This window comes from Columba livia, chromosome 15 (assembly GCF_036013475.1).
Source record: "Columba livia isolate bColLiv1 breed racing homer chromosome 15, bColLiv1.pat.W.v2, whole genome shotgun sequence".
NCBI classification, from domain to species: domain Eukaryota; kingdom Metazoa; phylum Chordata; class Aves; order Columbiformes; family Columbidae; genus Columba; species Columba livia.
In genome coordinates, this window is record NC_088616.1 from 14207227 (window position 1) to 14224511 (window position 17285).

At 43.6% G+C, this 17285-nt stretch overlaps 1 protein-coding gene across 1 annotated transcript; it reads left to right on the forward strand.

Annotated features, from left to right (window-relative positions):
* Nucleotides 1-4742: 4742 nt before the first annotated feature.
* On the forward strand, nt 4743-16186 carry LOC102087823 (cytochrome P450 3A21). The gene is made up of 13 exons (XM_005504507.2): nt 4743-4924; nt 7599-7692; nt 8119-8171; nt 9285-9384; nt 10004-10117; nt 10397-10485; nt 11034-11182; nt 12314-12441; nt 13095-13179; nt 13538-13698; nt 14136-14362; nt 15201-15363; nt 15565-16186. The coding sequence occupies exons 1-13, from the start codon at nt 4857-4859 to the stop codon at nt 15661-15663; spliced, it is 1530 nt and encodes a 509-aa protein (XP_005504564.1). The 5' UTR covers nt 4743-4856; the 3' UTR covers nt 15664-16186.
* Nucleotides 16187-17285: the final 1099 nt, after the last annotated feature.

Genomic DNA, 17285 nt, shown 5'->3' on the forward strand with positions numbered 1-17285 from the left:
AAGAACATGATCTTACACCTTGCATTGGAAATATCCCTCTCCTAGTTTGCATTTGTCCAGGACTGTTGTTGCTCCCTTGTGGGATGCAACCTTGTCTTTCATTGCATCATAGGTAAGAAGTCACGTGTGGAGCTATTCTAGCAGGATACTTTATTTTTTCTTAACTCATTTTGTAAGGTTAAAGAGAAAGAACCTCAAACAGACATTTGTATTTGATTGAGCAAAAGAATGTAGCGCACAGATTAGCTATCCACATATCACACAGCTTTTGTAGCTGTGGTTTCTTAGAATGAAAAGGAATATAAGGATATATTGTAAAGATTACGGAGGAAGATTGGTATGTATCAGGGATATTACTTTAACTGAAAAAAAAAAATATCTGAAAAATGTCCTAGTTTCTGTGTAGTTCCAAAGCTCAGTATATGGAACAAAACATCCAGGGGAATTAATTACTTTTTTGTTGAGGTTTCTTGTGAGCTTTTTAAATCCCAAGGAAATCTATGTGCAGGAGGGCATCAGTCATCTAGATACTGAACTACATAAATATCATTACAGACCCCTCCAAATATATTGATTTTTTATCCAGCAGCAGTGTATCAATATTTTAACCACTGACAACAAAAAGTAGCCTTCATTATGAAGCATTTTCCTGTGGGTAACTGAACCGCTGTGTATCAGGGAAAACAAATAGTTGCCTCCCCACATCTTCTGCCTATGCAGAAAATGAACTCCTCACATCGCTCTGGCAGGAGAGCACTGGTAAGAAATGTAATGTATTGCTCCCCTCTCCCACCAGCAGCTGTCTTTCCTAGCCCCATTTTACATTATCTGAGCTTTTTTTTTTCCCTTAAACTCCATGATGGGAAGACTCCTGAGCTTTCCAGGCCAGGATTGTGCTCATTTCCAGCCCAGCATTTATTTGTGGCTGGATTATACCCATTTGTCTCTGCGCCAACATCATAATGTGATTAAATAGCTCTTCTACCTGGCATTTATCTTACAGCAACCACCTTCCAGCCTAGCTATCATTTTGCTAGACTAAACAAACAAAGGTTTTGGGAGACATGTCTCCAAGGGGGCAAGAATTGCCACCATCGCACTGGATGCCCCCTTAATTGGACCCCAGTGAGCTGGTGTGTTCAAGTACTGGGCTGCTCCAAATTGGGCACAGGAATGAGCTGCCATCCCAGAAGATCTTATGAGCAGAACGTATAATAGCATACCCTGAATTACAAAGTCATTGTTTTTTTTTTTCCTCCGCCTCCTATCTGGTTGGTTTATTCTGAGCATCCTTTTTAATGTGGCTGTTCAGCCAGTTGACTGTAAATCTGTTCCTGCAAATCTCTTTGCATAAAACTGGCTGATAATATTAGCACCGTTGACTTGAAAAGGAAGCTGGGCACAGTCTGCATTAAAGGCCCTGAGACCTTCCATTGGTTTATTTCATTAATTCATCCTCTTGAAAAAGAGACCCTTAGTCACAAGCTTATTTTTGTTTATACTTACGTTAAACTAAAAGACTGCACTTATTTCAGCCTAAGGTAATTTTGCTCCTAACTGTTCTTCTAGAATATTTTGAATTACTTATCAACACCAAAGCTAAACCAGTTCCACTGCTTGTCAGTGTTTCTCCACTGCAGAAATCTGCCATCTCCCCCACAGAAATTATCTGAGTTCTACATGATTGGTAGCATGTTTTACAATCCACGTCCATAGAGTTTAAAGTATTCCATAATGATACAACTCCCCAGCAATATTTGTATCCCAAGTAGAACTGCAGAGTCTCTACTGCAACGGGTCCAACCCTGGGAATCTAAAACACATTTCCCAAAGTGTCTCAGGAGAATCTCTTTCACGATCATACTCAAAGGTGTGTTAGACCTGAAGATTCAGGCTTACCCAGCCTGGGCCTCCGTGTGCCCATGCAGTCCTTTCCATCACAAACACCAAATATTGCCCACTGTGACTCTTTTTTCCCCAACAGCTCTTTCTCTTCTCAGCTGCTCTTTCTTCTCCACACCTGTGCTCAGTCATAATTGCTATTCCACAGCATTTTTCTTACCCTACATCATTTGGATTCACAGCTTGCGGAAGAAATACACGTTCTTCTATTTTACTGCCTAGACGTCAGGCATTATTGTACAAGAAATCCCCCCTGCTCGCCACACCTTGTTCACAACCTGGATTAGGAGCACTCCTTTCATCACACTGCAAACAACAACACTGTGTTATTTTGCTTTTCTGAAAGCCATTAATCCATTAATCTGAGCTACTTAAGGGCATTAAAAATGGAAAAGCAGCTCAAGTCTCTTCTGAATTTGCTGCAAACTTTGGCTTTTTAAACCTCTCAGCCTGTGGCTGTTCTGGAAGCACAGTGGCAACGTGGGAATTACCATATGGTGCAGCAGCCTAAAAGCCTAAATGATGAGGGTGAGCGTTGCATACCCACCATGCATTGCACATTGTGTGTGACGTTGTCACCCATGAATGAGACTTGCGTGTCACTAGCAGGCTGTTCCCATGGGTGTAATTGCACCTTCTCATGTCCCTGAGCAGTGTGTCTCTGCCAGCAGACACCTGGGGTGATGTGCTCACCAACACCTGTGATGGGATGCAGTGCACTTCAAAACGTCCACGAGAAGCAGAGTGTGGGCCTAAAAGCCCATGGTGTTCAGGAGTAAGATGTGTCTAAAGGACTTAAGCAGGGTGAAGGGACAACTGTGATGTGCCAGTGCAGCTGCATCCAGAGACCTTGGCTTGGAAGGGAAGGTGTAGACTGGTCATGCAGTTCTCCTCCTTCTCACCGTTTCTGTAAGGTGGGCTTCAGTCTTGGCTGAAAATGATGCCTGACAGCTGATGTTTTGAAGTCTTCCCCAGGCTCCCCAATCTGAAGGTGCCCAAGCTGCTTCTCAAACATGGCCTCCTGTTGGTTTGTAGTTTAGGGGACACCACAGCCCAGAGCTGGAGGTTTACAGTTTTAATACAGGGCGCATTAGGGCACAAACCCAATTCTGAGCTGGACTTCCGTGACCTGAAAAAAAATCAATCATTTGTTCCTGCGTCATTGACTTTCCTCTGGCACAGAATGTTTATCTATCCTCTTTCTCAAAGGGATGGTGCGTTTCTGTTTGTTTGAAATCGACAGGCACAGTCCATTTGGCAGAGATCATAAGACTTCAATGCAAAACCAGCAACAAGATTTTGCACCTATTTTGTTTTACAAGTTTTTCAAGAGACTATTTTTACCCTTCAAAATGACCCAAACAGGACAAGGATTGAGGCCTATTTTTACTGAGGATGGAGACTCCCTACAGCAAGCTTATTTCTTGAATAAACTCTATTGACTTGTATTACCCAACATGGTGAGTCAGTGAGATTTGGTGCCCAGTAAGCTCAGAATTCAAGGCTATGTCAAAATGCGCAAAGGGGAAAAACAACCACTGCTGTGACAGTTTCCTGAATGGGAAAGCACCTATTTAATTCCATGTTCTTTAAACATCTCTGAATCAAGCAAGGTAGGACCGGATGCAGACTTGTATAATAACTACATCATGAACATCCCCGTTCATGTCAAACTAAAGTAGACTGTGTTTATTACAAAATAATCTACAACTGGGTTGTCTCTGAAGGTCAGAGCAAAGGCCAGGCAAAGGTGAAAGGAGATACAAATGCTGCTGAGGTAGTTGAATGATGACTCTCAGAACATGGCTCGTATCACCATGTGGACTATGTCCACTTATCAGTCAAACAGCATCAATCACAGCAACATCCTTGAAGACACAAGGCACTGGCTGTGCTATAGATTTGTAACACCCAGTTATTTGTACCCAGTGCAGTCTGTAAACTTCCTTTTGAAAACAGCACCTCTGTCGGTAGGAAGGGAATCGCTCATTTTTAAATGCTGAACAAAGCCCTAAATATACTGTAGCACACATCTGTACAAACCATAAAGCCTCCTGCCTTAACATTATGGCCACTAACAAACACCATCCAAACACCCCGTTTTCTCCACCATCACACTCTTCTCTTAGCACACCCATACCTTTTCTGCGCCATTCTTACAGGAGACCCATTACAAAATCTGAGCTTTCCCCCTGCTTTTGTCTTTTTGCCAGCTGCTGGGGAAGGGTAGACGCTGTTTCTTTTTATTCATTAGTCATGAGCTAGTGTTTTGGAAATGGTGGTACTTTAACTGCTTGCTGTTGTGGAATGATGATATTTCTTTTATGAAACACCTGGTCACAAGCCAGCGAACAAGGTGGACTTGTATGAAGTCTGTATAGGGGACAGATTCCTGCCTTTGTTAGCAGCTGCTTCTGACCCACCACAGGCAGCGCTTGCTCTTCACAACACACACACAAAGAAAATCTTAAATTCTTCCAGAGTTAATTCAGCTGCCAGAAGAGATCTTGTCATACAATATACGAATAACCTTTTCGCTTCTCTTTTCCTTTTGCAAACCAACTCTGACACTTGCTTTGGGATTTACCTTTTCATTGTAACTTGGTTTTATTTATTTTGGTGTAGGAGCCCAGGAGCATTACTCAGTACAAAGCCAGTTATTACTTACTGTTACAACAGAGAAACTCGCCGAAATGCCTGGCAATGTATGTATTACATGTTTTGAACCTTAGACAATTCAGCCAAGCATTTATCTATCATATGAATCACATTTTTCAGATTAGCATATTTTGTTACCTTTGCCTTCCACTCCTCCTCTTTCACGACAGAAGGACAGCCCCTAAATCATATGACTGGACACATAAGAAGTGCACATTTCAAAACGCTCTTATTTCCCACAGACCCGGGACAAACACATCAAGGCAGAACTCAGAGCCAACCAGAGAAGGACCCAAATGGACCTTCCCTTCTTCTCTATAGAGACATGGGCCATTTTACTTATTTTCATAGCCCTCCTGTTCATGTGAGTAAAATATTCTTTATTGGTCCTTTGCTTATGCTGTTTTCTTGTTCTTACCATTCTTTATTTTCATGCAGCTAGTCTGCTGAAGAGCAAACAGGTAGGTGTGATTTCTGGATTTCCAGCCTCTAATGAGGCTCTGGGAAGTAGCTGAGAAGTTTAAAGACCTTGCAGACACATGATGTTTCTCCAAGGTTTGGAGTGTTGCCGTGCATTGTTACGATCTTGCTGCTAAGCATCAAGGCAATAATCAAATAGTAATGGTGCCAAGCATTTGTTACTAGCAGGGTGCTGGCTTCAGTGAGGATCGCAATCTGCCAGGTGATTATCCACAAAAATACAGTCTAAGGAAGGCTGTGCCCTATGGAGGGGAGCAGGCAGTAAGTGACCCCACTGCATGACCCACAAAGGTGGAGAGCAGCAGAAAGACACCAGAAAAAGAGCATTCCTAGGATCAGTTCTTATTCTGACTCCTTCTGTAGTGCCCAGGTAAGATGCTCCATGCACAGGCATCTGGACCAGGGGACAGCATCCCACGCCCGTCCCCACAGCTCACCCTTGCTTGGGGAAGCAATGAAGCCCAGAGCAAGGTGAGCTCTCCGCTCCTGGCTTTTCAGACAAAGTCCATCAAGCAGAAGTGTATCCTACTGCTTCCAAGGAGCCATGCTAGTGAGAAAACATTTTTGTCTGCTTTGCTGATGCTCTTCGGCACTGCAGCATAGCAGGGCTGGCTGAAAAGCCCCTTCTGCTGGGACGTGCAGCATCTCCACCAGCAGCCCCATCCAACAAGGCTGGACTGACAAACTTTGTAGTGTTGACAAGCCCTTAGGCAGAGACAGCATGTTGCTAGCCGTAAACCTTAATGATTAATGCGGTGTGCATGAGCACAATTCATTTGTCTGCTCTGGTGGTGCTCCAAGCACCGTGGTTCAGTAAACTCAAACTTTTAGCCTGTGTGGTGTTGTTTGTTTTTAACTGTTTCCTTTAATTTGGATTACTCAAAAGCCTGTTTGGGGCAGATACTTCCAAAAAAAACCCCAAACCCCATCCTCATTATTGACCTAAGCACCTGTACTTCAATAACTCCGTGGCCATCTAACGTTGCTGGTTACCACATTCCCACCTTCTGCAACCGCTTGCAATTTTGTTGTGGCAAAAGAGACTAAGCCCAGATCTTTGTGCTCTGATATCTGAGCTGAAATAGAAATTTCTCTGCCTATTAGCACAGGCAGGTTGTTCAGATGCTTCTTGTCCATCTGGGGCAATGCTGCTCCAGTTTACACATGAAGGAGTATCAGGCATTTCTGGTTCACATCCATGGTGAGAATACGTAATGGTTATTGTCTGGCTTTCTGCTGAATGGCTCTGTTCAGCCTGTGGAAAACTCTGTCATGTTTTGGTTGTAAGAGCATCAGACTCTGCTTTTCTGGCCATGTATTCAAATGGATTAAGCCTAGCCTACCTTCCTATAGCGTTTCTGGGCTCTGTAACCAGCCCAGTCTGGCATCTCCTGGTCCTCCTGCAGCCCCAGCTGCCCATAAACATTACAAATGAGAATCCACAAACATTTTATACCTAGTACTGAATTATCTTTCCACAGAAAAGGTTAAACATTGACAAACTGAGTTCTGCGAAACCTTTCTGCACCTGCAAACAACTAATTCCCTGGTTTTTTTTGCCTGCTGTGTTTGGACTATAAAATGAGATCCACTTTTGTGGTCTGACAGAACCTGTGCTGGGGGGAATTGGTCTCATTTGGGGTTCCCCAGATTTAGAAACATCTTACTAATTGCAAGGGAACTCCCCACTAAGTCTCAGCCTAGACTCTGGCTTTTCAGGACAGCATTCCCAAGACACTGGCTGAGAAGCTGCTGCTACATAGCCCAAAGACGATGTCTGATAACATCCCTCTGCCAAACCTCTGCAGTTTTACATCCCTTCTGCAATGAACTGGTCACTTGGGAAGCTGCAGCTACTAACCAAAAACAAATATTTTGAGGAGCTCTTTCACCACAGCCAAAGATGAGCTTCAAAGGGCTGCAGCCCAGGCCCTTGTCGAGAAACAGAAGGCCCCTGAGGTAGAAGTAATAACTTTAGAGCTGCCAAAAAGGGTGCTTCAGAGGAAAGAAATCTGCAAAGCTGTCAATAAAATCTAAAGAGAAAACCATCAAGACAAGACTTCCTGACACACCACTGAGCTAACGCCAGGGTAAGGGGAGGGAGCACAATACATGAAATTAAAGTGCAGCTTGACAAAAGCCCTATTTGGGACGTCACTTCTGGCACTGCTTTGATTTCTCTTCAGTAAAAACATGTAAGCTTGGTGTTCCTCCTTCCAGTTCCCTTTTCTGTCTCTCATGTGGTTGGCAGCAAGCTCTTCTGACTTCTAGTAAAGGCTTTAATGTCCTGTACCCACCAGAGCACCTATGCCTTTAGGTGACAACTGCTTTGACGTCCAGGTGATCTCTCTGAAGCTCTGTGTGGCAGCATTGAACCTTGCCATGTTTATTAAATACTTTTTACAGGGCAATTTTCTTTTGGATCACGTTTTTCAAACTCCCAGACCAACATCCTCCACTACTTAGAGCCAAAGGGACGTTGCAGCAGTGTCTGGGTTTAGGAGAGCTCACAGTCCCAATGACACGGTGATGTAGCACTTGTCTTTTCTGTCCCACAGATATGGGACCTGGCCATTTGGTTTTTTCAAGAAGTTGGGTATTCCTGGACCAAGGCCTCTGCCTTTCGTTGGGACAAGCCTGGAATATCGCAAAGTAAGTGACCGAAGCTTTCCTGGCCCCGGAATTATCAGCCTTTGCTCATACAGTTGCAGCTAAATAAATACATGGTGACAATAAGTTATCTCCAAATGCCAAGCTCTGCTCTAACACACAGGTTGTGCAAAGGCCAGCGCAGAATAAGGGCTCAGCGACACAGTCACTGGGGCTCTGCCTTTACAGCATCACCCAGCCAGCACTTATGGGTGGCTGTTTTACCACTGCCCTTTGCCAGGGTCCTGGTAAATGGCTCTTTCACAACACATTATACATTCATGCTGTCCTTCATCATGTTTTTGAAGAGTAGAACTCAGAAGGCAGCTCTAAACATGAGTTGACAGATGCTCTTCCCAAGCCACCATCTCCAACTTCATCCCCTCCGCTGCATCCTCTCAGAGTTCATTTTTAAATTGCTTTCCACAGGGTATATTGGAATTTGATGCTGAGTGCTACCGGAAATACGGGAAAATCTGGGGGTAAGTATGAATCACTGACCTCTTCTTAAGGTAAAAACAGAATCCATACAAAGGGGAGAAAAGAAGTCATTAGGAAAGGTCCCTTTTCTCTACCTGCAGCCCTGACGGTACCAGCACTATTAGTACAATAATGATAGGGGGCTTGTGTTAAAGCCTGATGATTGCAGAGCTGTGCAGCTGTTGTGCTATATGGAAATCGCTCTGACCTATCCTATGAAAGCCATTTAGCCATTTTAAAGCTGAGAACAAAAGGCCCTCACCCACTCCTAACAAAATCAGCAGCAAAGCTACTGTTTACTTAAGGAAGAACCTGGAACTGGGAGTTCGAGTTCTTCTGGTTTATCAACAGCAGAGGAACGCGACTCCCAACACCAAGTGAAGGAGCAGATCCAAAGGCTGTGACTTCCTTGTGCTGCTGGTCGAGCCAGTGCAGCTATCACTGCTCTGCTCTGGGCATCTCCTGTGGCTTTTATTGCTGCTGTTATAACTTGGGCTACAAACTTGTGCATATCCTCTATAACATATCCATTAGTCCCTATAGCAACTTCAAAAGACGGAGTCTGGAAAAGATCTCTTTACACAAATGGGGAAAGCGTGTAAATCTGCTTCATCTACATCTGTTCCAGGAAAGTGTTCAGAACTGGCAGATTAAAAAGACAAAAACAGGGATCAAGTTTCATCTCCAAGGATATTTCAGTGCTGTCAGCCCAAGTCTCCAGACATGCAACTCAAGAGCATGAAGGGGGTCAAACAAGTTTCCTTCTAATACTGTAATGTGTTTAAGTGCCTGGAAAAACAGAGAGTCAGGGGAGAAAGTGAAGACACTTGCTTCATTTAATAGCTGGTCCTATGAGGGACTGAGCCCTGTTCATTTCCCAGTGAATTTGGAAGGTGTTTAGCCCCCTTTATCATTTACAAAACCAGATGGAAGAAGGCCTGAGAGTACTTTTCCATCTCTAATTTCTACATTTCTGTACTTAGGCATCTGCAGAACAGCCAGGCTGGTGATAGAGGAGCGTTGGTTTAATGTATTTTGTTTCTTAGGCATCAGCCAAGCCTTGCATTTCAGCCACCTGGGGTTGTTTATTTGTGTCCTTTTCTCCCTCCCACCAGGATTTACGATGGCAGGCAACCCATGTTGGCTGTCACAGACACCCAGATCATTAAAACTGTGCTGGTTAAAGAGTGTTACTCCACCTTTACCAACCGGAGGGTAAGAGCAGAAGCATCATGATGTACCACAGAGTCCAAAAAACAAAGTACAGGAGGACACAAGCATGTAGCAGTGTTTCCCACTGGGCATGAGTGACTACACTATAGGGACTTCTGTAAACGGCCACTGTATGTCACTGCTCCCCTGCCTTACAGCCTGGGGACTGCGTACCCAGCCTGACAGCAGAAGATATTTGCCTGCGTATCAGACAAATTCTGCTCTCACACCTATATATACATATCTAGGGATAAATTTAAGAATCTATGTGAGCACACAGGAATTTGTAAGGGTCTAGCTGGCCCATGTGCCACCCTGCAGCTTCCAGCTTGGGTGCAGAGGCTGGGTGACACCGTTGGGTGTGGGTGCACACGTACACATGGGTGTGGGACTTGTTGGGTTACTTGTTATGGATAGGGAAGCGGCATCTCACAGTTGATTTTTACTGCAGGAAAGGGGGTTATTTATGTACATGTGTCCTGAGAGAGTCTAAGGTCATAGCCTGCTACCAGTGGTAGTGACCCTGAAATAGTCTGGGCAGGGGCTTGCATGCTGCATTCCCACCTTTGCAAGGAAAACACTGTCTTTCCTGGGGTTAACACCTTGTCTTTTTCCCCTTCAGTTTCTAGGTCTAGCAGGGTTGCTGAAAAACGCTGTCTCAATAGCTGAAGATGAACAGTGGAAGAGGCTTCGTACTGTGCTCTCGCCAACCTTCACCAGTGGGAAACTAAAGGAGGTAAAACTCAGAGGAGCAGGTACAAACTGAATTAGAAAGTCATTAGACAGTATTTCCAGGCTGAGATGGTCACAGGGGTCTGATTTCTTTAGGCAGAGCCTGGCAACTGAGCTGGCCTGTTTAATTTATGCCTAACTTAAAGTTGTTTAAAAAAGGCTTAAAATCTTAGCAGAAAGATCTAATTTGTAACTATTCATGAAACTCCCTACAGTCTTTGTAAGTCTGTCTAAAAGATGTACAATGTACTATACTTAAGTGAGCATCTCTGGTTTGTTACAGATGTTCCCTATAATGAAGCACTATGGGGAATCTTTGGCGAAAAATGTTCATAAGCGAGTGGAAAAGGACAACACTCTAGCTGTAAAGGAGTAAGTAGCTGATAGGAGCAGCAGGCTAAGCAGCAAACTTTGTTTGCAAGTGCTGCGGTTCATTCATTACTGGCAATGCAGATCACTCACCGAGTAAACCAGACCTCTGAAACAAGGGATAGATGAGAGCCCGGCTCATCCATTGCTTGCCCCATTGCTGGGTGGAGTCAGGGGGAGGCTGTGCTGGGTTGAGCAAGGCTATTTTTGCTGTGTGTTTGAAGCAGGATGCTTCCCAAGAAACTAAAATGCTGGAGAGCTTCATGCTGTCCTTGCACTAACCTGCTCGTGTAGCTACATGCTGTTTTAAAATCTCAGAAAAGCTGTCCGATTTCAAAACCCATGCAGGTTTGAAACCAAAGCTCTCTAAAAAAATCTCTCCCTTTCACTATAAGTGCTTTTCAGTTACTGTATATCCAATTTCCTTTTCAAAATCGGGGCAGGAGGTCTTATGAGAATTTATATTTGAATGTCACATAGGTATTAAGAACAAAATATATTCACTTGGTCCAAATATTTCACCACAGTCTCACTTTTCCATCTTTTCTCAGCATCTTTGGAGCCTACAGCATGGATGTCGTCACCAGCACTTCTTTTGGTGTGAACACTGACTCCGTGAACAACCCCAATGACCCCTTTGTCAGAGAGATGCAGAAGTTCGTGAAGTTTGACTTCTTTAATCCACTCTTCATCCTCATATGTAAATGACATTTTTTGTTGAACATTTAATTCAGGTGTCAGGGTACAACTGAAGGGTGACTTCAGCAAGTATATCAGACTGGTGCATCCTGTACATTAACAGTATCGCTTAAATAACTTCACTAGCTAGAATGAAAGTCCTAATGGGTCTTGTCTCATCATTTCCTCATAGTCAGCTTCATGCTAAAACTCTTCAAATGAGGTGGGTAAAACTTCTTCCACTTTTGGCATTCACAATGCAAGAACCACATGAACATCCCGTCCAATATCCAAATAAATACTGGAAAACGATTTGAGGTTGAAAAAAACGATTTGAGGTTGAAAAAAACGATTTGAGGTTGAAAAAAACGATTTGAGGTTGAAAAAAACGATTTGAGGTTGAAAAAAACGATTTGAGGTTGAAAAGCAAGTTCAGCTGTGAGGCTTGAGGAGAGTGGTGCTATCTGAAATGCATTTTCTGGAAGAGAATGCTTAGTAGGGACTATAATTACATGCCATTTCCTAGCAGTACAATAGCTTACAGTGATGATGATGGAGATGGACCCTAAATCACTTGCAACCTTAAATCAAGATTAGATATCTTGCTAAAACATGGGGAAAGTTGTGATCTTTGCACAGAGGAGGTTCTGGTGCAGTAGGTTTTAGGAATCTATATGCAAGCTCAAGATCCTTTCTCTATGATGAAGGAAATGTTCTGAAAGAGACTTGAAAACACTTGCATGAGCACAACATGGCAGTGAATGGTTCAGGCAGGAAAAAAGAATTCAGAAGTTGTAATATTTCTCTTCCGAGCCCCATTGCTGTCATAGTGCTGCACAATACACAGAAGTAACCTGTCCCTAGAAAGCAGGGTCTTCAAAAAAGAGGGTGGCATCTGCTTTGGTTATCTCAAAGCAAAGATTATACCCAGCTCAGTTATGCCCAGAGGAACCTGGGAGAGGGTTGTGTCAAGACAAACTATCATAAGAAATAGAGTAAAAAATGCAAAGCTCAAGCTTTGCTAAGACAAAGAAATCAAGAGAGAAAATAATTTCTTAGTAGCATAATTACTTCCTCAGTAGCATCCACAGCTATCTTATATGAGGTGGAGTTTGTTTACAGTGTGCCATTTTATTCTCAATTTGTTTTTCAGTTGCATTTCCATTCCTCATTCCTGTTTTGGACAAGATGAATGTAAACTTCTTCCCCAAAGATAGTGTAGATTTCTTTGCAAGATCCATCTCCAAAATTAAGAAGGATCGTGAAAAGCATGCTCACAAGGTAAGCAAGCATGTATCTGCTAGCTATTATGGCAGAAAATACACTTAAATGAAACAGTTAAGGTGGTGGTATCAAAGGTCAAACCAAGGCACAAAGACACAAATCCCTGAACCTACTTAAGCGTAAACACTTGATTTCAATAGTGTCAGAAAAGCCTCACCTGACGGGTCCTAGCAAGTGGCCTTTGTACATCCATGATCTGAAGCTGAATCCAGATGAAGGCTCAGCAGAACTGCATTAAGCTTGGGTTTGCAAAACTTGTAGTAAGTCAAAGAGACTCCCTGAAGAAGATTAGGCAGAGGATAAGAGCTGAGTAAGCAGCACAAGGGCAGCAATATCACCTTTCATGGTTGTGCCTTCCCCGCTCACTTTTCAAAAATTGAAGCTACTTCATGGCAAAATTCTCCCTTTTGGAGTTCAGATCCCTTTCCTGAAATTCATTCAAGACACTGCTCTCACACCCAATGGCTTCAGGACAAAGATAGAGAAGTTTCCAAAATAATATGAAAGCGTCATATTTTACAACAAGAATGTCATGTGTATTTTGGGGACTCTTTCAGTTTAAAAATTGTGCTCAGGCTATGAAATTTGTTTATCTGAGCTCCCCCTTGAGCGACCTATCACCAAAGAAACTTTCCTGCTTTTCATCTCAGGGCAGATTAGATTTTCTGCAGCTGATGATCGAATCCCAGAACTCAACCAGTCACTCCAACAACAAAGAAAATCACTCAAATAAAGGTAACAACATCCAAATATTCACTACAGGAAGAAGGGCTTTGAAAGCAAGGGGAAGATGGGGAGATCTTTCCCAGAGAAAGGCTCAATGGGGTCACCACCCCAGCACCAGGACCAAGGGGAATCCCCCAGGTCCTTCGCCAGGGTGTAGGACTGCTGCAGTCATTTACACCCAGGAAATCATCTGCCTCCTCTATCAAATGACTTTTCCCAGACAGGTAGAGTGGCTATGAATGTGTTATCAGAAAATAACCACAACAAACCTGCCTCAACCCCACTCATGGCTACCAACCAGTTCCTTGCTGGAGACTATCAGCCAACACCAGTTTTGCTCATCTCCCCTTGTCCTCTCTCCTCACAGCCCTGACTGACACAGAACTCCTGGCACAAGCAATCATCTTTATTTTTGCTGGCTACGAGCCCACCAGCAACACACTTTCTTACCTGGCATATGAACTTGCCCTGCATCCTGATGTGCAGCAAAAACTGCTGGAGGAAATCGACACTGTTCTACCCAACAAGGTAAGGGGACCTTGAGTGATGGTGAAGACCTTCTGACCTTGTTGTCCTCCTTGTTCAGTCAAGACAATAAGAAAACTTTAGCTCCTAAACACCCTCATCCTGTGATGTTCCAACATCTCCAAGACACATGCACTCAGAAACAACTCAGCCCTATAGTGATTTTGGCAGTTGAAACCTTCCAGGCCACTCCACTGCACAAACCTATTTGCCACACTCTGCACCCATGCACAAGTGGATGTGGATTTCCAGGCATTTCCATCACTCAGGGATGGAAAATGAAACCAATGACTCAATTTCTACCTTGCATTTTCATTCTTTAGCAAATCTGAGTCATAGTTGGGGCAGCAGGGGCTGGGGATGCTCTGGCCTCAGCAGTCATTTTGGGACAATCCGGTCCTCATGCCAACATACCTGGTCACCTTTCTCTTGTCCTACAGGCTCCTCTCACATATGAAGCATTGATGCAAATGGATTATCTTGACATGGCAGTGAATGAAACCCTTCGGCTCTTCCCCCTTGGAGGACGGATTGAGAGAACCTGCAAGAAAGACGTAGAAATAAATGGGGTGACCATTCCCAAAGGAACTGTTGTTATGATTCCAGCCTCTGTGCTGCATCTTGACCCCGAGTACTTTGCAGAACCAGAGGAGTTCAGACCAGAAAGGTACAAACAGCATAATGAAAGGGAAGAATCATCAGGCTTCTTTTCCCTCACATAGTAATTAAGTATTAATCTCTGATTAGCTTCCTAATGGTATTCTTCCTATCTTTTTTCAAACAATACCAGTGAGAAACTGCAGGCTCATGAGAACATAATTTTAGGAAAAAAATGAGCTTTGAACTTAAAATGGGGTTTCAAATAACATAATCATAGTGGGAGAATAACATTGATACCTTCCAACATCCTGTACACAGTTTTGAGGCTTGCTTACAAGAGTCAGTAGGTGGTGAGGTTTTTTTGTAACTGCTAGCCACCTTTCTGTATAATCTTAATCACTGAACCTGTTTTCTTCACACAGGCTTTGCTACAAAATATAGTAGGGTTGATCCTTCCAGAGTTGCCTTCCCTCTTTGTTTTCAAGGAAGAGACAACCTCTCCCTAATTGGTTATTTTAAAAATTGGTATCTACCTCTCATTCCCAGCAAGACTGAAGCCATAGGCTGCTCCTAACCAAGACAACTCCTGCTTTTCCTCTCACTAAATGCAACAGATAGAAAAATATGAGTAATTTCAGGAGAGCACATAGATTCTCCCATTGCTCCTGACTTCTGTGCTGGATGGACAGAATTAAACTCAAATGCTGAAGTGGGGTCCCACCCCATCCTAGACAAGGGCCCTGACACAGCACCCAATTGCTGGGGCATGCAGAGATATCTTAGCAAAAGAACAAACAGGTCTCTGCAGGGCACCAGCAATAGATCTCTGGATAAGTAATACAGATATGTAGCTTTCTGGGTTTGGGCTGCCTTAATTTCTATTCCCCAACCATGTCATTATCCAGGTTCAGTAAGGAAAACAAAGACACCATAGACCCGTATGCATACCTGCCCTTCGGAGCTGGTCCCAGGAACTGCCTTGGGATGCGGTTTGCTCTCCTGACTCTGAAAGTTGGCATCGTTGCCCTATTGCAACATTTCACCTTCCAGACCTGCAAAGAAACTCAGGTGAGCAGCTCGTTATGTTTTGAAACTCACACATGAAGACCCAGGTGCCAGTTTTCTCATGGTGGGTGCCAATACCAGCTACTTTGTGCCTTCAGGCACGGCAGATCAAGTTGTGTCCAAACTGCGGCCAAATTTCTTTCCTTTAACCCATACTTGGAGATGGACAAATTAAATAAGTAGATTTTCCTCTTATTGTTGCAGATCCCTCTCAAGCTGAATTCAAGGGGAATATTAAAACCAGAAAAGCCAATTGTTCTGAAGATTGTCCCCCGGACCAACACTGGGCGTGCAGAGGCGTAAAACCCAACCGCAGCTGCAACAGTTCTCTAGTGTCTAACGAGTGCTGTGCTAACGAAGAGATCGTGCATCGTGGGAAATCTCTCCCACATACACAGACACAGATGATCTGCTCTAGTTATTCCTGGAAGCAATTACTACATATTTACTAATAAACATAGCTGTCAGAAATGTAATGTGAATCACTGGGCAGTGACAATATACAGCCCACTTAATTTTGATTGCAGAAAACGAGAAATAAATCCAAATGAGAAGCTGATCACCCACTTCTAAGGGGACTTCTCCATCTGGAGAGAACGAGTTACTGTCACATCCGAGAGCAACAATGTGAGATGGAAATTCAAATAGCCAGACCTTGCTGAGCAGGGATGGGTGACGTTCTTCTTTGTGTATGCTTGAAATTTCAGGTGTTATAATTGAGCGACTGGTGTGAGACTATATCCTAGTTACCAAACCTCTCTCGTGCCATGTGTTAATTAAACTAAAGTGTCTACAAATACTGTCATTAAAAATGTTAGAGAGCTGCTCTGTGTTGTGTATAGCAGCTGATCACTTCCTATTTAAAAACCGTATTCAGCCTCAACCCTTGAAATTATCCGTGTACATTGCTTTCCACTTAATTTAATGAATCTGATCCTTCATTTAATGCGATCAAACCCTCCCATTTGTACAGTATTTTACAAACACTATAACTCCCATCTCTTAGTTTGATTAAGAGGTTGCCTTCAGTTCAGCACTGGCGAAGCCTTTTCTGTGCTGGAGTGACAGAGAGTAGCAGGAGCAGCTCGTGGGAGGTGGTGACAGCAGGAGGACCATTGCTCCTGGGGAAATTGTCTAGATGTGGCTTGTAGCTGAGCTTGTAGCATCCTCCTAGGGCCAGGGATGGGGTGTCCACATTGCCCATGGTGGGATGTCAGCCTGGCATGAGCTGCTTTGCTCTTGAACTGCTCTGGACACATCTACAGCTTGTGCCCTATGGGCTGGTCCTGCCATCAGCACGATGCTTTGACCAAAAGACTTAATGCCATCCCTGACCACATAAGCAGAATACCAAAAAGCAGGTGAGATGTTCTCCTAGATCTGAATTTCACACCAGATAACCCCAGTATATTGTGCCGGTCCTGACGCCTTCAAACCAAGAATGATGCTGTAAAATGGGAAAGGCTTTCACAAGACCTGCAAACTGGATCAAGTCACCCCTTTACTTTCTCCCGGCATCCTCCACTCCAACAGTTTCCAGATCATGGTCTATAATTTTCTCCCGTGCCCACATGATTGCAGACAAAACTGCAAAATGATCCCAATGCTACAATTCAACACAGCATGAATTTATTCAAGAATTCACGCCCATTCTTTAACAATGGCAATTAAGGGGTTTGGGAGTGGTCAACCAACAGTGTGGTGGATTCCTCACCACTGGAAATTCCCAAATTAAAGCTGTCCATTTTTCAGGAAGATACAGCAATGTTCACCAGGCTCTAATTCAAATGTTAGCAGCTTGTGCTGTCCCAAAAGGCAGATAAAACAATTATAGTGCTCCCTTCTGAATCATCATCTGTGAAAAATTGTTTGGGTTTTGCTATGTACACAACAAGGCACAGTTAGAAGTGCTGCCAATAAGGCCC